General features: G+C 40.9%; 1 protein-coding gene across 3 annotated transcripts in view; it reads left to right on the top strand.

Moving 5' to 3' along the window:
* PRICKLE1 (prickle planar cell polarity protein 1) overlaps positions 1 to 12,110 on the top strand; it is a 70,768-nt gene extending 58,658 nt beyond the window's left edge. For 2 of the 3 annotated variants that reach the window (XM_056573959.1, XM_056573958.1), the window contains exons 2-8: positions 5,530 to 5,705; positions 6,716 to 6,829; positions 7,180 to 7,317; positions 7,913 to 8,116; positions 8,280 to 8,466; positions 8,773 to 9,639; positions 9,975 to 12,110. In XM_056573959.1, coding sequence (XP_056429934.1) covers positions 5,580 to 5,705; positions 6,716 to 6,829; positions 7,180 to 7,317; positions 7,913 to 8,116; positions 8,280 to 8,466; positions 8,773 to 9,639; positions 9,975 to 10,834 — 2,496 coding nt within the window. In that variant the 5' untranslated portion in view covers positions 5,530 to 5,579 and the 3' untranslated portion in view covers positions 10,835 to 12,110. The remainder of the gene's footprint in view (positions 1 to 5,529; positions 5,706 to 6,715; positions 6,830 to 7,179; positions 7,318 to 7,912; positions 8,117 to 8,279; positions 8,467 to 8,772; positions 9,640 to 9,974) is intronic. The other variant, XM_056573957.1, reaches the window with a different exon arrangement.
* The last annotated feature ends 11,730 nt before the right edge of the window (positions 12,111 to 23,840 follow it).

Below are 23,840 nucleotides of genomic sequence, written 5' to 3'. Positions count from 1 at the left end.
AAATTTTAAATAGCTTTACAATACAGCATGTTAAGGTAACCATACACAATTGCTAGCTGTGGCCACTAGCTCATTTGGTCTGCTTTATGTCCCATAGAAATCAACTGAGAATTTATGCTTATTTAAAATAGGACATGGGAAAAGGCTGCTGCCACACACTTGTAGCAGTGGCTTATCATCTGTGGCAAAGAAGTATCAAAAATGTTTGACTCTTTCCTTCCTCACCCTGACATTTGTCATTGGGAGACCCCCACATATTAGATGGGCAGCTTATACCGCTCTAACTGGTAGGTTCAGCCAACTTTGATCAAATGTTTATGATCAACTCCAATTACACATTTTATGTAGACTGTAAAATGGGCATCAGATTTTTGGATTGCCTGCAGTAATGTCTCTTTCCTTGGCTACTTTTATATTAAGGATGGACATTATAAGACCTGGAAGCAGGAGCTAAAATCATGAAGTTTGTACAACATCTTGTATTCCAACACCAGAACTTCTGTGTGCGCTGAGGGTGAAGTGAGATGTTCTAGTGATCTCTGCATTTAATGGGATCATATTGGTAAACTGAACCTATTGCCAGTTTGTCACACACTGTAAGAGTCTTGTCAAATACTCTTAAAGGAGTATTCCAGGCCAAAACTTTTTTTTTTTTATATATATCAACTGGCTCCGGAAAGTTAAACAGATTTGTAAATTACTTCGATTAAAAAATCTTAATCCTTCCAATAGTTATTAGCTTCTGAAGTCGAGTTGTTGTTTTCTGTCTAACTGCTCTCTGATGACTTTTGTCCCGGGAGCTGTGCAGTTCCTATGGGGATATTTTCCCATCATGCACAGCTCCTGGGACGTGACATCATCAATGAGCAGTTAGACAGAAAACTTCAGAAGCTAATAACTATTGGAAGGATTAAGATTTTTTAATAGAAGTAATTTACAAATCTGTTTAACTCTCCGGAGCCAGTTGATATGTAAAAAAAAGTTTTTGCACATAAATGGAGATTAAAGGTGTAAAACTGTAATTTACACACACGCAAGATATTCTACTGAAACTGAAAATGGTAAAACTGTGGTGGCTGCCCCTAAGTAGTTGTACACACTGTGCGGCGTTCACCCTAACCATGCTGGTCTGTTTATATAGAGAGAGCCACCTGGTGTGGTTTCAAGAGCAGTCAATGAAAGGTCTTTCTTTTGATGCACTGAGGAGTAGGCAAAGTTCATCTGTATGGGCTTTAGGGATAGGAAGCTTGGGTTGCTGGTGGCCCTCTGAATTTTACGTAATCAAAGGGATGAATGGGGGGGTTGGGCCAGTGACAGCATGACTAAGTAGAGGGGCTGGCCCTCTTAAGTACAGGTAGGATATGACTTGCAGGGCTTAGACAATCAGAATGGAAACAAACTAAGTGGAGTAACATCTATGTGTATAGCTGCCTACTGAAACTTCTCCAGAGGATCCCCTAGAAATCCTCAAATATTCTGTTATCTCATCACTGAAGAGGTAAGGACGAGACCTAATTCTTATAACTTTCATAGTTTGCTTCCTTGTACAATGTATTTTATTAATGCTTTTAATTTGCTGCAAATTGTAACTTTTTTTTTTTTTTTTTATTGTTTTTGTTTTTCATGTTATTACATTTAATGTAACTTCTGTAAGTATGGGCTAATGTAGTTGGCCTGAAATCAGTCCCATGGCTGTTTTGCTATGACTGATGATATATTTTCCTATTACCTGGAGCTCAGACACTTAATCTCAGGGCTTTATGTAAGTGAGGTTAATTGGATGTTGATGCCTGAACCATGAAGCTGTAGGCAAAGAAGGGTCAGGTCTGCTCAGGTTCCTCAGTCTGCCTCTGTTCCAGATGACATACAAGATGGCCCCACATTTGATCCCTTTTATGGAACAAACGTTGCATTTGTATGTAGCATGTGCACGTTTGTTGTCAGCTGGCCTGTCTGATCTGCAGGTGGTCTGGGTACGCTTTAAATTTCAGCACTGTATTCATGGGAATGCTGTGTTTCCTGATACATGCCCTTTGTTTAATCTGGCCACACAAGAATATTTCTATAGGTCCCATATATCTGATGTGTGTACTCCCATATAGCTGTTGTAGTGTGTTTTATGCTACCTAATATTAGGTGTAAGCAGTTACTGTTTTAATTTCATTCTGATAGTTTAAAAGGATTCAATGACGATCATGTAACGAAACTTGTGGTTGTACATTTTCCTGGGAACTTGTTTCAATGGTTCCCAGAATAGGAGACAAAAGAGTGTTGTTCAGTCCAGCAGGTGATGGTGTGTGATGTAAATATCTGTGTACATTGAAATAGTCAGCTTGCTGTTTCCTAGAGGTCACGACAGGACAGATCCCAGAAACCAGGGAATGATGGCTACTAAAAGTTTTATTGTTGCTGGCTTAACTAACTTCTTGTTGTGGTCTCAAATCAATCTCTCTATTGCTCCACCTCTTCCCTGGCGTCAGGATTTCTAGAACACCAGCCATTCTTTGAAGTGGAAATGTGGATGATTTACTACAAGTTATTAGAGAAGCAATCTCCAGTTATACAGCTTAATTGTATCAGGCTCGATGGAAATGAAAAATTCAGCAGTAATGTGGACGTAAGGGAATGTTAATGGCTGAAACTAGGCTTTATGTGGATTGTCCTGGTCATCCTTTGTTCTACACATCTGTCTTTTTATAAATAGTAAAATTCCATATGTTGTGGTTAGAAGGTGCTAAATGAGCAGGTCAGTAGAAACAAAATACATATAAGAAAGCATATTAAGCCCACCTCCTGGTAACACATCAAACGTTTTCTTATGCACCAAAATATTTGCCTATGGGCATTAGTGACAACTAGGAGTAACTACTTTCCCTCCTGTCATTTTGGCCACTGGTAAGAACATTGTCTAAAATCTAATCCTGATATATAGCAGTGTTCATAATATGTGTCTTCAACCATTATTTGATACCTTGCTAGTATCTGCTATCTGGTTCAGTAAGAACTGTTTTGTAGAGGACTCCTTCCCATCCTTTTATGTAAGAATGAGATCGCCTCTACATATTATCCTTCCAGTACAGCTCGAAGATTAAGGCTTTGTGCTGGTACAAGACTACTGGTATTTGGAAAATGCCAGTGTTCACTTCAAAAAGCTGAATCTTATTTATACTTTGCAGTTTTTGCCTTAAAATAGCCTTATATCGGGATTAGTTTTTACAGCTGCTGTGCTGGTTTATACTTGCTGCCTGTCACTGACATGGCCAGCAGTTTACCACTTTGAAGAACATGTACAACTGTAAAAGCATTCACTTGTATGACTGCTTCTGCACTCGCAGGCCTGTTCAATGGATCACTCAATGTGTTGGGATCCTTTGAGATACTTATTTTGTAGCTTGTCCATCAGGATCATTTTTCTGTTGTGTTTTAGGTTGATTTCTGTGCTTCCAGAGCCTATTGGCTTATGGGATAGCATATGGAGAGATGCCACCATAGACACGGCTTTCAGAGTTTGTCCATCTGGGATATGGAGAGTACACCTAAACAGTTGTCTTTTTAATATTTTCCTTTTTTTTATTTTTATTTTTTTGTGGAATCTTTCTAACCTCCTTTAGAACCTGGTAAGGAAATATATATACAGTGTTACATGTTTCATTATGGATGACATTTGTCCGCCTAGTAAATAAACTTCACACCATCCTTTTTAAAAGCATCTTGCAGATTTACAGCACTATCCAGTGATGGTTCCAAACTTGTAAAAAACCATATTAATGATATTTTCAGCATACTTTTCTAACATCTGCTTTGGAGATGTTTTTGCTTTTTCAATATAAAATGTCTAAACCCCTTTACTGTGTGTTAACAGCTTGCCTCTAAATTGAATTATTTCTTGTATATTTTACATCCCATGGCTATAATGAAAGCATAGAATAAAAATATTTCGTTAAACTACCATCTTCCACATGCTTTTCACTCATCTGTATAATAATTTGAATATGCCTCTTGCATCACCGGTGTAGTCTTTAAGATGTCTGTTGGAAAGCTTAAGCCTTGACCTGCAAGTGAGCAGCTGCGGAGACAACTCTGCCATTATGTGTATCACAGTGTCTGTACTGTATGCAGATGCTAATATTTCAGTCTGGTTAAACCATCGTGTTTCATATGGATAAGACCTTCTTTATAACTACTTCTCAGTCTAAGAATGTTACACAGTTGAGTTTTACTGCCCTTGCCAAGGTGATGTCTCCACCGTTGGATCCCCAGAAATCTGAATTGGCTCAGTAAAAAAAAAAAATGTATTTTCATATAAAAAGGTTTCATACTGTTTGCCATTCCACCCATACAGTGACTCCCTATTCTTTATAATTTTTAAGTACATTTAGGCTTTTTCCCAATGTAACTTATACTGTATGAGTCACTGCTTTTTGGAAATCCATAAATGAGTACTTTCATACTGATTTTTTTTTATTTTCATTTGAATCTGTTCAGGTTATTCACTAGTTGAATCTTCACCCACCCCTTCTGTAGCCTAATATATTGGGATGTATAAAGTCCCAAATGCTGATGGTGGTTAAAGAACAAATCCTTTTCTCCTGCATAAATGATGTTGTTGTCTATAAGCCATAGCTAGAAACTATAGACTTGCCTATATAGTTATGTGCCCCGAGTCTGCCATGTACGGCAACTGGTGTGAGTGTCGAGAACTTGGAAGACATGACAGTCAAGGCTGCTACATTTTTTATTGGTCTTTTATAACACTATAGTACTTGATCTTCACTTTGTGATGAACATTGGTTATGTTATGTGGGGTTACAGAATTTTTGGAATTGAAGGCATTAGAAGTGGACTGTAGAAGTGACTTGTGAACAGTTGGTTGGTGTGAATAGTTGAGCTGCACCTGTTAAAGAGAACATTTAACTGTTAGTAGTAGAAAGAGCAGCACAGTATTCCGGTATTGCCCAGGGTCAAAAGGTTATAATCCCTGTAGGGAGATACTGTAGCTTCCTTTGTTGGTGTGGTCTCTATCTTCCCCCTAATCTCATGTAGGTTCTGTTATATACTCTTTTTAATCTCTTTATATAAAATGCAGTTGAGGTCATTTTATTCTGGCAAGAAAGGAGGTAGTACTTCTTTATACACTATAACCTAACTGGGAACATATATATATATGCCTCATTAGTGGATTTTTATTACAGCTTTTACATTGTTCTGCCAGACTTTTTTTTTTTCTCTTCCAAAAGCTTTTTTTCTTTGACCTTTAAAGTTGCCCACCCATGAACCTGTGAGAAAATGATTCGCTGATGTTGTAAATGAACTTTCCAGACTACTGAGGTCCCCTCTTCAGAGGTGACATCTGAGGACCTGGCTTTTGGTGCCTTGAATGGCATGTATTCATTTCAAAGTTGGCCTCTGACATTGCTGCGTGGATATAGGTTTTCTTCTAAACTAAATACACTGTAAAACATTATCTCAGCAGGACATTTTCAGTTTGAACAAAGTCTTGACTTGGTTTTGTCTTGTTTTCTTCCTTAGACCAATTAATGACTGAAACATCCTGAAATAGAGCATTCCTTTATCTGCCTATGGCGATGGAGCAGAAAGTCTGTAAGCTCGCTTATGGGTGTCAGCGGAGCTCCACATCAGATGACGATTCTGGTTGCGCTATGGAGGAGTACACTTGGGTGCCACCAGGACTTCGTCCTGAGCAGGTAGGGGCAAACTGCTAACTGTCCATGTGTTCTTGGGTAACATATGACCTTTGTCTATGTGGTTTTTAATCCGATCCTTTTTATTAAAAGCTTTTAGTTTTTAACAATATTATGTATATGTTTAGTATTTTATTAGAACTATACATACTCATGTGTATTATACATGCTGTATTATCAAATCCTATATTGTTCTTGCATAGTATAAAACTTGGGACACTTACTCCACTAAGCTGTAAGCCATTTCTAGTAATCCATACAGTAGCAAAAACATCTTAGTACAGAGAAGCCCACTGCCCTATAATGTTATGGCCTGACTTAAAGCACATAAGGCTTATCTGGCATAGTATTTGGAAAAGGATCTAGTTAAACTGTGCCTCTTTAGAGGAGAACCTGGCATCTGGCTAAAACATGTTTGTATTTGACCCCTCCCATGAAGTTGACTTCAGGTCCTCTGGAAAAAGCTCAGATGGAAGCAATGAAAGCTGTGGCTTGGGATGAACCTACCAGCAGGAGCTGACAAAGCAGCTTTTGTCTCACCAATGTGTAAAATGCAAGAAGCAAATTAAACCTGTTTATAGGGGCTGTTTTCTAGATGGCTTCTCACGTTATGCAAAGTAATTGTAGGTAGAAATGTTGGAATTTCTATGGACTTGTTGACTAGTAGTAGAGGAGGTGGATATAATGGCCACATTAAATGTGCATAATTTATGGTAGCCCCTAATAGTTACTGCAGCTTGCATTCCAGAAAAGCAATTCAGCAGCTGGGTGCAAACTGAGCGTCTACTGGTGCGGAGTTGGCTCATCTGGTGCTCATTATCACATAAGCCTAAAGCTGCCTCAATCCTAATAATCCTAATGTTGCATTGTTTGCTTTTCTTGCCCATTTCACCTCCGTTTTACCTTCTCCTGAAATACACAAAAGTCCATTGTCTGCTGCAAATGTTAATATCTTATAAATAATCTTGTTCTTTTTTATGCACTGTATATAAATAGTTTGGTTTATTTTGCAGGTTCAGTTATATTTTAGCTGTTTGCCAGAAGAAAAAGTCCCCTATGTGAACAGTGTCGGCGAAAAGTATCGCATTAAGCAGCTCCTGTATCAGCTCCCTCCACATGACAATGAGGTAAAGTTAAATGATTTTTCCTTGGAACTACTTTAGACACATGCTTAACACATGTATTATTAATAAACTGGCTTCTAGACCATCAGTATGGTGAGAATCCCTTTTTAGTATTACAGTAATGTAGTGTTTTATTTAGGCCTTTCTCCCATTGCATGCTAGAATGTTATTATATTTACTTATATAGCTCTGTTTGTACCACTTTATAGCCACATACCATGTCCCTCATTCTGAATCCTTGTATTATGAGCCATATAGTTTGTTTGCTTATCTGTAGAATGTGTCAGTCAAGTGTCAAATAATCCCCAAGTCTGTGAATGCCAAGTATTGACAGAAATTGTTTGTTCCCATAGGTACGTTATTGCCAGTCATTAAGTGAAGAAGAGAAGAAGGAGCTGATATTGTTCAGTACCCAGCGTAAAAAGGAGGCCCTAGGGAGAGGCAATATTAAAATCTTGTCAAGGGCTGTGATGCATGCCGCCTGTGAGCAGGTAACTGGAAGGCCCATTTGATGTAATCTTTGCAGTACAGAAAATAGTATGACCACTCACTGCGGCAGCATTTTCTCCCATTAAATCAGTCACGTTCTAGCAATATTGGAAGCAATGTATCTGTAGCAGCCTTCTGGTGCTGTCACCTACGCAGTATTATTATCCCTCCACTTCACCATGGCTCATATAAGGATTACCTCCAGCTAGTGTGCCTGTGAAAGTGCACATCCCATGTGCCTGTGCAGACTTTTGGGAGTATTTCCTCCATGGAAGAAGTGTCAAATTGTAGCCAGATGGCTAACTTTATTAAAACCACATTCAAATAATGAAAACCAGCTTAAGCGGTTCTTTAAATATCTACTTTACATCGGCAATATTTTTCTTGGTTTAGAATCAGTTTATGGTTGGGGATTATTAGACTTTTCTCCCTTTTGGATTTTAAATGGGTGTTTAAATTCCTCTGTAAGTTATATGTCAGAAGTAGTAGAGTTTCCTTTTAATGTGAACAGCAGCAAATGTGCCAACTTTCAATCAGCATGGTATAAACTAGGCTTTTTAAATGTATTTTTTATACAATTCTTTTCTTTTTCTTTAGTGCGGTGAGAAGATTAATGGAGGTGAAATAGCAATTTTTGTTTCGAGGGCCGGTCCTGGGGTATTCTGGCACCCATCATGTTTTGCCTGTTCCACGTGTAATGAGCTACTGGTCGATTTGATATACTTTTACCAAGATGGAAAAATACATTGTGGCCGGCACCATGCTGAACTACTTAAACCAAGATGCTCAGCATGTGATGAGGTATGTAGCCCATACAAGAACTGACTTCTTGCAAATAGAGCATTTTATTCTTTTTATTCATTTTTTTTTAATGTTCATTAGTAACATAGAAATACAATGTCACGTTGAAGTTCTAATGGCCTTCTGTATTACTCTAGTAGTCCTAACTATTGTGTTTTTGTAGATTATATTCGCTGATGAGTGCACAGAGGCTGAAGGGCGTCACTGGCATATGAAACATTTTTGTTGCTATGAGTGCGAGACTGTGCTTGGAGGACAAAGATACATAATGAAAGATGGTCGTCCCTTTTGCTGTGGCTGCTTTGAATCCCATTATGCGGAATACTGTGAGGCCTGTGGAGAGCATATAGGTATTGTGTAACTTTTTATTGTAATTTCCCTATAATGTATTGTTATGTGTAAAGAGGAGTTCAAAGAGGATACCAGATTAAAATGAAACCTTTTTAGATTTGTTGATTAGTTCATTGCAATTAATAGAGTAAAAATACTGCTAGAAATACACAAAGGATGCTAATTATTTTCAGTACACATGATTTAAGAACACACATGAAACCCTGATGGTTTTATTCTTTTAATCAGCATTTATATAAAATGTAGATAATCAGACTTTTTTTTACACTGCTATTTTCATTTGAACTTGTTTTTTCACCTTTCAGGTGTTGACCATGCCCAGATGACCTATGATGGCCAGCACTGGCATGCAACAGAAAACTGCTTTTCTTGTGCACAGTGTAAAGTTTCTCTGCTTGGATGCCCCTTTCTGCCAAAAAAGGGACGAATCTATTGCTCAAAGAACTGTAGTTTGGGAGAAGATGTCCATGCTTCTGATTCTTCTGACTCAGCATTTCAGTCTGCCAGATCCAGAGAGTCCAGGAGAAGTGTAAGAATGGGAAAGAGCAGCAGATCTGCAGATCAGTGTAGACAATCACTCTTGCTGTCTCCAGCATTAAATTACAAGTTCCCAGGACTGTCTAGCAATGCTGATGATACATTGTCTCGTAAGATGGATGACCTCAGCTTATCAAGGCAAGGTGCCAGTTTTGATAATAATGACTTTTGGAAAGGAAGGGATGAGCAGGAGACTCCTGAGGATCATGAAGAATGGGCTGAGCATGACGACTACATGACTCAATTACTTATAAAATTTGGCGAGAAAGGACTCTTTCGGCAGCCTGCTGAAGATAGTCGATCTAGCGAACAGTGGATGTCAGAAAATGTCAAAACCTGTAGTGACTTAAAAAGAAGTGAACGAAATCAGAGTTTGGCAAGTAAAAAGTATCAGACTGATATGTACTGGGCACAGTCACAAGATGGTCTTGGAGACTCTGCCTATGGCAGCCACCCAGGGCCGGCAAGCAGTAGAAAGATACAAGAGCTAGACTTGGATCATGCAACATCTGGTTACAAACGTGAAAAGATTCCATGGTATAAAGACTCTTTGGAATGTTTGTCTGATGATATAAAACCACCGCTGGACAACATCTGTAACTCTATGGATTCATTAGCATTGTCCAATATAACAGGTATGTCCTTTTTGTTCAGTACATGTACATTTTGGTTGGACATGGCAGGATCAAATGATTCTTATGCTGGTTTGTAAAAGATCAACTACAAAATGAAAGGAGAAAGTAATTGTAGTTATTAACTCCCTTCCTTCATTATAAAGTGACATGAGCATTTTGATGTATTTTAGTAAAAACATGTGCCCCCAAATAATTATTCTTTTATTTTAAGGCTGTTTACAAGTATTTGTCATTTGCATAGCTTTACATACTACTTCACTTTCGCAATCTCCTCTCTGTGAACTCAATCATATACTGCTATTACTTTAGACTAATATATATGATTTTTTTCTTAGGTGCTTCAATTGATGGGGAAAGTAAACCACGCCCTTCACACTTCTCTTATCCAAATTTTCAAGACTTGGACATGAGGGATTGTGAGAAAATGAGCAACATGGGAACCCTTAATTCTTCTATGCTGAACAGGAGTTCTGAATCTTTGAAAAGTCTAAGCTTGGAAATTTGCCAGGAAAAGCCACTTCCAGAGGAAAAACCTGTTCACATGTCTGCCCTGAGAAGGTCAAAATCACAGACAAAACCACAAGTCAAATTTTCAGATGACGTAATTGATAATGGAGATTATGGCAGCATTGAAATCAGACAACCGCCAATGAGTGAGAGAAGTCGGAGAAGAGTTTATAATTTTGAGGAACGTAGTGAGAGACCACGACATCATCATCGGCGTAGGAAAAGCAGGAAATCTCGCTCTGAAAATGCACTTAATCTTGCAGCAGACCAAAAAGTATCTGGACGGGAGAAACCTAGATGTTACACGTCAGAGGATTATGACCGAGTCTTTCAGAACAAATCCCCTCAAGAGCTGCAGGCTTACATCCAAAACAGTGAACTTTTTGGACAGTATGCAAATGCTGCCTCAGACTATGGATTGCAAAGCCAAATTATGGATAAGTTTTTTGGTCTTTATGGTGAAGATGATGACTCTTGGTGTTCAACGTGCTCCTCATCGTCCTCTGACTCAGAAGAGGAGGGATATTTTCTTGGACAACCTATTCCTCAGCCACGGCCACAAAGATATCAGTATTTTGCAAATGACTTGCCTAGTCCCACATCTGCACTATCCAGTAGTCACTTTGGCCAAAGGACCACTAAATCCAAAAAGAAAGGCCAAAAAGGCAAAAATTGTATTATTTCCTAAGACTTTTAGGCATATTTAGTTTAATTCCTGTGAAGACAATGTACTGACATTCTTAATCCACAGAGACTGTTTCCTTTTTATAGCTCTGCTATTTCTAAAATGTCTTCTTTTTAATGCTTTGCCATTTGTACCAAAACAGGCCGGCTGGTGTTTGCAATGTGTAATTGCTATTGAAGATTTTGTGTGTAGCAGATTATTTACTTAGATGATCACAGGTTTACAGTTCAGGTTTGCTTTGTTTTATTGCTTTGCACACAATACTAAAGTTAGAATTTAGACAGTGCACCATATGCTTAGCATCCATTAGTATAGATGCATCAGACTTGCTAACACTATGCTCTGGAACCCACTTATAAAGGATTGCTTCCATCTGTAGTTTACAAGGGTCATTTACTTTTGAATATGATATATTTTCATATGAATAAGGCTTGTTTGCTCCTAACAGTTTGCATTTCGCACTCCTAAATCGTAGATGTGTGTATGTATAATTATGCAATGAGCTCTTTTGTTCCAGGGGATTCACACTGATCCATACAGGCAGAACCAGATTTTCTCATTTGCAAGCATTGTCTGAAACATTGTAAACCACGCTAAGTGTAGAATATTTAGCTGCAAGTTATTTATAATGATGTTTTTTTTAAACAAATTTAGCCCTAATTTAACTGTGCATATAATAAGTGTATATATTGTATATGTCAAATGTAGTACATGTTATTTTTTATATTAATTTTCTGCAAGGTTTTATTGAATTGAGGTCCAACAGAAGAGTTTTGGTTTGCGTTTGCTTTCTCTATATGTTCTTTCAATTACAAAAGGTTTAGAAAACAAACCCATCAGTATTTAGTAACAATGTTTCTTTATATTACCACCCCCAATCCTGAGGTATTTGGAATTATACATGGCACTGCAGTGGTGTACATTCTTTTACACCTACGTATCCGAAGTTTTATTTATATCAGACTAGCAGAGAAAAAAAAATTGTTGAAACAGCAATAGTTTGTCTCGGATGTGTGTTTTAGATACTATGAATCACTTGTTTGATATTTCTAAAAGACTGACACATTTTGTGAATAAAAAATAGAACATCCAGTATTGTTTCCTTTTTTTTTGTTTTTTATTTATTATATTGGCGCTCAGAAAATTCAAATTTCACTACAAATGATTCCTATCCCCAAACCCTGTTCCACACCAGCTTTTAGGAAATGCACATTTACCTTATATACTCGAGTATAAGCCGACCCGAATATAAGCCGAGGCCCCTAATTTTACCCCAAAAACCCAGGAAAAGTTATTAACTCAACTATAAGCCTAGGGTGGGAAATACATCATCCCCCCATGTCATCATCCAGACCCCCGTCATCATCCCCCCCCCCCCCTTCATCATCACCGCCTGTCAATCCCTTCATCAGTGGTCTTCAACCTGTGGACCTCCAGATGTTGCAAAACTACAACTCCCAGGATGCCCGGACAGCCTTCGGCTGTCCAGGCATGCTGGGGGTTTTAGTTTTGAAACCTCTGGAGGTCCGCAGTTTGAAGACCACTGCGGCCTTCGTCATCATCCGGCCCCCCTCTTTTGTACTCTCCTCCCCTCGGCGGGAAGTTAGAGTGAGCTGGTCCGGGCCATCTATGCTGCAGGGGCCGTCCAGTGGGGATGGTTAGTCATTGCGGGCTGTCCATTTTCACCGGGGTGCCCTCTTCTCTGCGCTTCGGGCTCGCACTAGTGACGTTGCCTTGACGACGACACACAGGGATGTTGCGCATGAACGTCCCTGTGCGTCGTCGTCAAGGCAACCCGTCACTACTCCGGGACCGGGCCCGAAGCGCGGAGAAGAGGCCCCCCCCCCCCCCGGTGAAAATGGACAGCCCGCAACGACTAACCATCCCCACCGGACGGTCCCTGCAGCATAGATGGCCCGGACCAGCTCACCCTAACTTCCCGCCGAGGGGAGATGAGAACAAACCAAAAGGGGGGGGGGCTGGATGATGACGAAGGCCGCAGTGGTCTTCAACCTGTGGACTTCCAGAGGTTTCAAAACTACAACACCCAGCATGCCCGGACAGCCAATTGCCAATAGAGCTTTATATAGCGGAGCCCAATATATTATGGCACACATTAAGACACATTTATTATGCATAGTATGCCAAAAAAAGTGTGGCCTATCAAAAAAAGGAGTGTGGCATGGGTAGGAAAGGGCATGGTGCAAATGTGATGCCATGCACTAAGATTTTGCCACACCACTTATAGTAATCCATCTAGTTGATGTAAACTTTTAAACTAGATAGAGCAAACTTTAATAAGTGGGCTACCAGTGTGCCAGATTTATCACAGTGGCTCAGGCTGTGAAATCTGGCACATCTGTAGACCGTATCGTCTAAAGTTGCATTGTCTGAGAATAAGAAAGTTTTGGTAACCCCCACCCCACCCTTCTCCCATAACCTGTATCATCCATTGCATGACAGCAGCCTGACAGGGTATCTGAGATGATCCAAATGTCAACAGAAATGTATACTGCACTACACTCGGGCCGATCAGCATTCCCAGATACTACTGTTGGAGAATCATCTATCTATGGCCTCTCCTGACATTTCTGTTCTAGTAAATGCTTGTATTCCCAATGTTATAACAACTCTAGAACATATTTTCTTCTAGCTCTGTTATGCCATTCCTCTGATATTTCTACTAGTGGCCAACTGGTTGTTACTATTTTGTGTTGTATCCCTACACTCTGACACTGTCATTAAGATGTTTCAGAACTGTTATTTTATAAGAAATACATTTATTAGAACAGATCAAACCGGCTAAGGATCCTCTTTAATAGGGAGACTTGGGAAATTATTTAAAAACAAAAAGCAGAAACATGGCACATCACTTCTCTAAGTCTCCCTATTAAAGAGGATCCTTAGCCGGTTTGATCTGTTCTAATAAATACTTGAATAGGGGATGAGATGTCTTAGGGCCGGAGTACCCCTTTAATGCTTGCCGCTATGCCAATAGCTATACAGGACTGTCTGCAAGCATATATAGTATCACAACTCAAATATATATTGAAACCCCTTTGAGAAGATAACCCATAATAACATTGAAAAGTGGTTTTAAATGGGGGGTGTCTTCTCAAAGAAAATGGCCACCATGCTGTATAGTGTACTGAAATTGTCACACAAAATCTGGGCTAGATAAGAGTGGTCTTATCCAAGAGGTGGTCTTTTGGAGAGGTTTCACTTATACATTCTGGGAGGGAATTTAAGACTAGCCTCACGCCAGTCTAAAACTCCGGCATCTGTAGGATTTGGCTAAATCAGACACTGCAGCGGCTGCCCCATGTTTTGTGCTTTTGGATTTACTAGGTCAGAACTAGAGTTGAGCGAACTTACAGTAAATTGGCTCGTAGCGAAACTCTCAGCTCTGCTGTTGATTACTTTAGTCTGTGTAAATTAGTTCAGCTTTCCAAGGGCTCTGGTTGCCTGGAAAAGTCTGGGATGACAGTCTTGGATGCAGACCTAGGAGACCTACTTTTTCCAGGCAACTGGAGCCCTTGGAAAGTTGAACTAATTTATGCAGACTAAAGTAATCAACAGCCGAGCTGCGAGGTTAGCTATGAGCCAATTTACTGTAAGTTTGCTCAACTCTAGTCGGAAATAGCATAGATTTCAGTGTGTGATTAGGCAATACCCGGTTAAGCTTAGCCATGTCTACTTAGTTCAGTGTGGTGCAGGTAGCATACAAATGGGGAAAAAGTTGTAACTTTTGTGCAAACCGGGGCCATGCACAGAAATAATTCTGTGCCAAATAATAGGCGTATGATTATGGCACACGGCAGCTGTATAGCTTTTTGCAATTTGAAAACATATACAACCATATTGCTTGCCGTATCCATTGACCACCCGTAAAAAAGTGTATCCAGTTGTGTAAGCTTTTGTATGCTTCCATTTTTCGACATGTTTTTTATGAAATTTTTTTTATTTTTATCTTTTTAGCAGTGTACAAAACCATTGTCTACACTTTTTTTAATTTCCTTTTTAAAAACCATATATCCACTGTATACATTTTTAAATTAAGAAGTCAATAAAAAGTGTTTATTGTATGCGTTTATTTATTTATTTTTTACTTGCACATGCGCAGTGAACTCTGAGGAACTTTCTCCAATTTTCTATAAATTGCAACAGGCATTTTTTTTTTTATATATTGAAAGGTATACTTTTTCTTTTTACAAAATAAGATTCAACCGGACATCAAAGCGCCCACCGCATAGGGTTTAAAACCGTATGCAGTGTAATTTAAGAAAACAGGATTTCATAAATTTTTCTCAGTTTTTGAGGCATGTGTTTTCAAAAGAAAAACTGATTAAAAATGCGAGGGAGGGTGATTCCAGCCAGAGGAGACAGAACTAGGTAAATATAGCTCCCTGTCAGGGGGCCGCCTAGGAAGACTTACTAACTTCATATCTTCACCATCCCAACGTCCTTGGGGATGGTAAGGAAGAAGATTTTGTACATAAAATGCCAATATGGTAAAATCTGACCGGCTTCCTTTATACAAATTTCTAGTCAAACCTTTTAACAAGTTGTTTAAAATAACAAAAAAAAAATAAAAATAGGCAGCATGTTTTCTCAGTTTGTTTTATTTATTTATTTATTTATTTTTTTTGCAAACCATGCCCCTACTGTGTGCTATGCAAGTTTATGAGATGAAGCCAGGAGTGGATTCAAGAGGCATATGAAATATATAGAGCAAGGATTAAAACTTTTTTTTTTCCCTGCTAGATCTACTTCTGCTTCTTGGCGCAAGAAATTGCATTAAAAATTCCGGAGAGTTTCCCCCCCAAAAATAGTGTTCTAATCGTAGCAAACAGAAGAACTTTTGTATTGAAATTCCAGAAGTGAGTTTAGCATTTATAGGAGATCTGTTTCCTGGTAAGAGTTCCAAGACAAAAGAGTAATAAACTGATGAAAGCCTGGACATACTCTACTGTCACTTTCCTACATTTCAGACATCCATGTTGGTTTCCTATTTGCTACATGTTTTCTAATTTGATTTCCTTTTTAAAGAAAATTGTAAGGGGAAAAATACGCAAGTTGAACTTTTTCCATTGCTTGGTGAAATGTGTCTAAATATAAAACTTTTGAAAGAACAGAACTGAAATTAAAGGAGTAGTCTACTGAAAAGTATCTTCAGTCCAAAAGAGAAAACCAACTTTAACTCACCTTCCTCCGTTCTCCCTTAGTGCCGCTACAGCTGTTCGGTCCTCCAGTCCGGTCGTCTTCCGTGTGCACGGATCGTCACTCTGCACTCAGCCTATCATCAGCCGAGGCGGGACCTGCTGTATTGCTTGCAAGCGTTGATTTCTTATGTAAATCTGTTTTCCCTTCAGACCTAAAAGCCCTGATGGGCTAAATGAAAGTTTCACCTTCACTGCGGTTTTTTTTTTTTTGTTTGTTTGTTTGACAGTCATATATCGTGGTATGGAATATCTAGTATGAAGATTATAAAATCATGGAACAATACACACAGCCGAAATATTATTGTGATACTAGGGAGTAGAACTCTCTAATGTAGACATGACAGGTGTGATTCAAGCAGTGCTTGTAATGTAAAGAAATACAACTAATGTACGATATGAGAGAATTGGTAGGGACATCATTAGGGTTATGAATTGAGTGGAGAATATCGACAATAAAAATGGCGCCATATTGAGGAATCACATTATTTTTAACTAGCTACGGAAAAAGAAATAAAAGCAGCCGAACTGAGGAAAAACATGATCTTTATTTAACTATATTCACAAATATACATTAATTGATCATAAACACGGGAATGTGTCTTGTATAATCAAGTGTTATAGATGTAAGGAGATGAAGCAGTCTTGTGAAGTAGACTTTATGATATTATATACGCACGGGACTGGGTGCATAATATTTTTAGCATGCTAGGAGGACAGCATGCAGGAATAGGGGCAGCATTAGCATGAATATAGATAATATCTATAGGAGTACATACTCAAAACCATGTTACGATGCTCATACATGCACCTTAACATCCTATGTATATAAATATAGGAAAATATGCTGACAACCTGGCAAGGCGTACCTCTATATAAGTATTCCCAATACTGATATATCTCAGTTCCTCATTCTGTCTATTCCTATATATCTCCCACTTCATATACATATATGTACATCTTGTAACGATTGAGATTAGAGAAGTTATAGTGATTTAATTTGTCACGAACCTAATGGTTTGGCAGTTGCTGACTTTAGACTGCATAAATTAGTTCAGCTTTCAGGTGCTCCGGTGGGCTGGAAAAGGTGGATACAGTCCTAGGAGAGAGTCTCCAGCCCACCGGAGTGCCTGAAAGCTGAACTAATTTATGCAGGCTAAAGTCAGCAACTGCTAAGCTGAGAAGTTCGTGAGGAATCGAATCACTGTAAGTTCACTCATCTCTAATTGAGATGTACCGTCCAGATCTATTGCCTGTTAAATCGTATATCTACCTGAATAGCACTTAGACTCTTCAGTAAATAACATCAGTGGTTCAAAGAGCTGGTGCAGATTTTTCTGCACAGGTGGACAGAACTGGATCAGTTATAGTAAGCTCTGGTGGCACTATGGAGTCTAAGTTCTAGCGCAGGTCTCTCTGCGCAGCTAAAGAAAGCCGGCACATGTGCATTAGCAGCTGAAGCAAATATGGAGAGAGACAAAGTTTTGGCGCATCTCTTAATGTGCAGCTTATCATCGGCACGCACATCCAATAAGTGGAGTGGCTTAGAATAATCGCTATTGGCTGATAAGGCTAAATCAGGGAATGGACTAGATGCTTGTCTGTAAAGTGAAGAATTAGGGTTATATAGGAACATTCTCATTGGCTAAATGAGTGACACCTCTATATGAAGTCATTATGGGAGGAATTAAAGCACCTGGTTCCGTGTTGTCGTGCTTAGTGCCCATCTGCCTCTTGACAAAGCCACTGATGTGCTTAAACATGTTCAGGGGGGCCGTGTTAAATTGATTTTAGACAGAAGGTGCATCTATCTTAACCAAAAATACCTGTGTACTGCAGGCACAGGTATTAAAGGGGTTCTCCGGTGCTTAAACATCTTATCCCCTATCCAAAGGATAGGGGATGAGATGCCTGATCGCGGGAGTCCCGCCGCTGGGGACCCCCGGGATCATGCACGCGGCACCCCGTTTGTAATCAGTCCCCGGAGCGTGTTCCTTTGGATAGGGGATAAGATGTTTAAGCACCGGAGAACCCCTTTAAAGGGGTATTCTGCTAGAAAACATCTTATCCCCTATCCAAAGGATCTCTGCTGCAGCACTCCAGTCATCTGGTGTGCGGAGCGAACTCCGCTCGAGTCGGATGACTGGTGACCACAGCCACCCTACCCTCCCTCTATTCATGTCTATGGGAGGAAGCATGACAGCTTCGCATTAGCCATAACGCCCCCTCTTATAGACCTGAATGGAGGGAGCATGGCGTGAAGCTCCAAGCTTCAGTGTTTTGGACGCCGCGGGGATCCCCAGCAGCGGGACCCCCGTGATCAGACATCTTATCCCCTATCCTATAGATAGGGCATAAGATGTTTTCCAGCAAAGTACACCTTTAATACTATACTGTGAGATATTAAGGCCAGAATGCTAAGTGCAACATATTACCATGTAGGACTATTTAGATAGAGCACTTGGGTTTAATTAATTTATGTGTGTGATTACTAATAAAGGAAATTTTTGTATATGGGAAATAAAGTTTTTTTTGGGTTGCTCCATGGTGACCAATTAGTTTTAAATATTGAATTTAAGGGGCCCAGCAGCATGACTTAGGACGCCGCAACTCCTCTCCGCTCCGGGCTCTCTCTCTACCCCCCCCCCACCCCCCCAGCGGGTCCTCTTCCAGAATAAATCGCCCCCTGGTTGGGGGGGGGGGGGATTAAAATAGTGGGTCTCAATGGCCTAAAGAGTTTTCCCCTGTCCCCTGCATGGGGGAGGAAGGCTGGATGAATGATTGGTGGGGTGCGCCCGGATTTTCCTCTGCTGCCCTCTTTGCCGTGTCTGAGACTACGCTCCTTACTTGGCTGACTCCCCCCTCAATGGCTAAACATATGGTACATTCCAGGTTTGCATGCGGACAGGTGACTGCAGCACTGCAGAAAGCGCTTGCGCGCTGAGGAGTTTGGAAAGGCGGCTGAGTGCGTCGGGAGCCTACACAACGTGGCGGAGAGCACACTAGAGAACGGGACTGAGTCGGCCGGCAAGGAGTGGTGAGACTTACTCTATTATATCTGTAGGAAAGTCCGTCCCCCCTGGCATCCGTCTGGGACTGTCTCTGCGGATATGTGGTTTTTTTCTGCTCCGGACGGCCGGGGTTTGCCCCAGGGGTTACCCTGGCCCAGCAAGCAGCTACAGGAAGCAAGACCAATACTAACTGACATTCCTTCCATTACATCTACGCAACCCAGGAGTTTTGGGTAACACCATATGATATGTCTGGGAAATATGCACTCGTATGTTGGCCCTCTGCTAGAGAGGACACTGTGGTAGAGAGCTATAAAGATGGGGTGTTGTGGGTCTGCGTCCCGCTGACTATGGGGCAAGGGACATGGGTCATTGAGTAATTCATGGGGAATGTACTTGCTGTCTTCCGCTTTGATATCCCTCTGGGTCACTTGGGCTTACTTTGACAACCCAGCTGAAAACAGTATGTTGCATTTCAGGTGTGGGTGACCAAAGCAACCCATCCCCCTCTGCAGTTGAGACCCTCTGGCCAAATGACCAAGAGGAGAATACAGACTTAAGCAAAAGGGAAGTACTTCTTCAACTTAAATATGCCCCCTAAAGCACAGAGGAAATCAGGTGGAACAACCAACTTAAGTGCTTCACCGAATACTTTATGCCTTGATACATTTCTTAAATCCCCTACTACTGCTAGTTAGACATGTGCAAATAAGACCCAAGGGGTCACAAACTGTGAAACCATTACAACTAGCTCAAGATTTGTTGTATTTGAGAGCTGCACCACAGCTATTAAAAGAAATACTGGCAGAGGTGCATAAATGCAATGTAGGGGTGCAGGACTTAGAGCTGCAAATAGGATCTATAACCACTGATCTGACATTTTTGAGAGATATGACCAGGGTGAGAGAGAGTTACTGGTTTGGAAGTTAACACATCTGAAATGCCAGAGAGGCGGTATCCCATACCCAGAAAATCCATCTCGAGACTATGCAGAAGATCACAGACTTGGAAGATCGCTCTCGCAGATCAAATATACAAATGATTAGGGTACCAGAAGGTGGAGAAAAGAACAACCCGGGGGCATTCTGCCATAAATGGATGATGGAGTACATAGGGGAAGCAAAACTATCACGGCTTTTCTGTATAGAGAGGGCACATAGGGTTCCAACAAAAACCCCACTACCTGGAGCCGCACCAAGAACCATTCTTATGAAGATCCTGTGCTCCAGAGACCTTCAAGGGAGAAAGGAGACCTTTCCTATAATGGCAGTACAATTGCATTATACCCAGACTACGCCAGGGAAACCCAGATGGCCCGGGCGACTTTTAAAAGTGTCAAGCAGAGACTGGCACAGGCAAAAATACCTTTCTCCTTATTGTTCCCTTAATAGGAATAGCCACTCTGGAAATACTTTTTTCTTTCATAACCTTCAGGAAGCCATGGCCTGGTTGGACTCAGAGGCACTCTGAATCCTGTGGGGGGTGGGAGGGAGAGGAGGATAAGAGTCACGGACAAGAGTTCTAATGGTGCCACGCTGGATCAAGAGGGGTTAGGAGGGAGGAATGAGGGGAGGGTGGGCTACCCAGGGTGGGCTACCCAGGGTACCCAGCGTACCCTTTTTTTTCTTTTAGGAACTAAATGCAGCTCAATCTATTAACATGGAATATTAGAGGTATGGGTGAGAGGTTGAAAAAGGTGTCTGTAATCGATTAGGTTAATAGACACCTACCAGCCATTGTTGGCCTGCTTGAGACACATTTTACACCAGACACAACAAAATTCGTAAACAAATCTTGGGCCAGTCAGATTTATCACTCCACCCACAGTTCCTATTCATCCGGTGTTTCTGTTTTTGTCCACCATAATGTGCCATTCACAGTCTTGAAATCTAGAGTGGACAAGAGGGGAAGATATGTTTTCTTTTTTTATATGGGAATTACAGATATAAAGAAGTAATTATTGCTTTTGTTTATGTACCACCCCCATTTGATCTAACTGTCCTCTCTGCGCGAACGGAATTCACAACACAAGACACTGATGCAATGTTGATTATCAAGGGTGATTTTAATGCTGTATTTGACCAAGTCAGTGACAGGCAACCCCCCCCCCCCACCCCATCAGTTTCCAATTTCAACAAGGGGCTGATGGGAGGAGGGGTATGCCCAGGATTAACCACTTCCGGCTTCCGATAATATACTAGGACAAATTCATTTCGGCGGAGATAAATTTCACTAAAATGCTGCTTTTTTCCCAAATTCATAATTTTTACAAGAGGTAATAGGAGAAAACGCCCCTCAAAATTTGTAACCCCATTTCTGGACGTAAAGTCCTCTGCGGGTGCACTACAATGCTCAGAAGAGAAGGAGCCACATTTGGCTTTTTGAAAGCAAATTTTGCAGAAATCGTTTTTAGGGGGCATGTCACATTTAGAAAGCCCCCATGGTGACAGAAAAGCAAAAAAGGCCCCACATGGCACACTATTTGGGAAACTACACCCCTCAAGGAACGTGACAAGGGGTACAGTGAGCCTTTACACGCCACAGGTGTTTGACAAATTTCTGCTAAAGTTGGACGTGGAAATGAAAAATTTTAATTTTTTCACTAAAATGCTGGTTTTACCCCACATTTTTTATTTTCGCAAGGGGTAATAGGAGAAAAAGGCTCCCAAAATGTTTAAGCCCCATTTCTTCTGAGTATGGAAATACCCCATATGTGGATGTAAAGTGCTCTGCGGGCCAGAACAGTAGAGCCCCCCCACATTTGACCCCATTTCGGAAACCTCACAGAATGTAATAAGGGGTGCAGTGAGCATTTACACCCCACTGGTGTTTGAAAGATCTTTGGAACAGTGGGCTGTGCAAATGAAAACTAAAATTTTTCATTTTCATGGACCACTGTTCAAAAAAACAGTGGGGTGTAAATGTTCACTGTACTACTTGTTACATTCCGTGGGGGGTGTAGTTTACAGAATGGGGTCACATGTGGGGGGTCCACCGTTCTGGCACCATGGGGGCTTTGTGCACATGACCTTCAATTCCAGCCTAATTCTCTCTCCAAAAGCCCAATGGCACTCCTTCTCTTCTGAGCCCTGTAGTGCGCCAGTAGAGCACTTTACATCCACATATGGGGTTACAAATGATGGGGGGCTTTTTTCCTATTACCCCTTGAGAAAATGAAAAATTTTTAATGAAAATTCTTCAAACACCTGTGGGGTGTTAAGGCTCACTATACCCCTTGTTAGTGTAGAGGGGTGTAGTTTCCAAAATGGGGTCACATGTGGTTGTTTTTTTTTTTTTTTGCGTTTATGTCAGAACCGCTGTAATGATCAGCCACCCCTGTGCAAATCACCTCAAATGTACATGGTGCCTTGTTCTGCGCCCGCAGAACAATTTACGTTCAAATATGGGGTATTTCTGTACTCAGTAGAAATTGCGTTACAAATTTTGGGGGTCTTTTTTTTTTTTTTTTTTTTACCTCTTGTGAAAATGAAAAGTATGGGGCAACACCAGCATGTTAGTGTACAAAAATAAAAAGAAATTACACTCACATGCTGGAGTAGACCCCAACTTTACCTTTTCATAAGGGGTGAAAGGAGAAAAAGCCCCCCAAAATTTGTTAGGCAACTTCTCCCGAGTATGGCGATACCCCATATGTGGCACTAAACTGTTGGCTTGAAATACGACAGGGCTCCGAAGAGAGAGAGCGCCATGCGCATTTGAGGCCTAAATTAGGGATTTGCATAGGGACGGACCGGGATGCAAGAATTATACTTGCCTCCGATACCAAAATTACCCTATGGCAGTGTTTTCCAAACAGGGTGCCTCCGTTTTTGAAACAATACTGTACCAGATGTTTTTCATTTTTATTGGGGAGGGGGGAGGAGGTGACTGTGTAGGGATATGTGTATATTGGGTACCTCCAGCTGTTGCAAAACTGCAACTCCCAGCATGCCCCTTGGCTGACCGTGCATGCTGGGGGTTGTAGTTATGCAACAGCTGGAGGCACAATGGTTGCAACTTAGCTCAGTGTTTTGCAACCAGTGTGCCTCCAGCTGTTGCAAAACTACAACTCCCAGCGTGCAGTGACAGCCGAAGGGCATGCTAGGACTTGTAGTTATACAACAGCTCCCAGCATGCCCTTTGGCTGTCCGTGCATGGTGGGAGTATTAGTTATGCAACAGCTGGAGGCACACTTTTTCATAACTACATAACTTCAACTCCCAGCATGCCTAGACAGCCAAAGGGCATGCTGGGAGTTGCAGTTGTGCCTCCAGCTGTTGCAAAACTACAACTCCCAGCATGCCCTTTGGCTGTGCATGCCGGGAGTTGTTGCTAAGCAACAGCAGGAGGCAAACAGCGCTTATCTGTTTGCCTCCTGCTGGAAGTGATTTGTACAGTGGTAGATATAATTCTACCCCTGTACAAATCACTAGTCAGACCACACATAGAATACTGTGTACAGTACTGGGCACCAGTGTACAAGAAAGATATAGTGGAGCTGGAGAGGTTTCAAAGACAGGCAACCAGAGTAATATGGGGAATGGGAGGACTACAGTACCCAGAAAGATTATCAGAATTAGGGTTATTTAGTTTAGAAAAATGAAGACTTAGGGGAGACCTAATAACTATGTATAAATATATCAGGGGCCAGTACAGAGATCTCTCCCATGATCTATTTATACCCAGGACTGTATCTATAACAAGGGGGCATCCTCTACGTTTAGAGAAAAGAAGGTTTCTACACCAGCACAGACGGGGGTTCTTTACTGTAAGAGCAGT

The sequence above is a fragment of the Hyla sarda genome, chromosome 4 (genome assembly GCF_029499605.1).
Source record: "Hyla sarda isolate aHylSar1 chromosome 4, aHylSar1.hap1, whole genome shotgun sequence".
In the NCBI taxonomy this organism is placed as follows: Eukaryota; Metazoa; Chordata; class Amphibia; order Anura; family Hylidae; genus Hyla; species Hyla sarda.
This window is presented reverse-complemented; position numbering and strand designations above follow the sequence as displayed.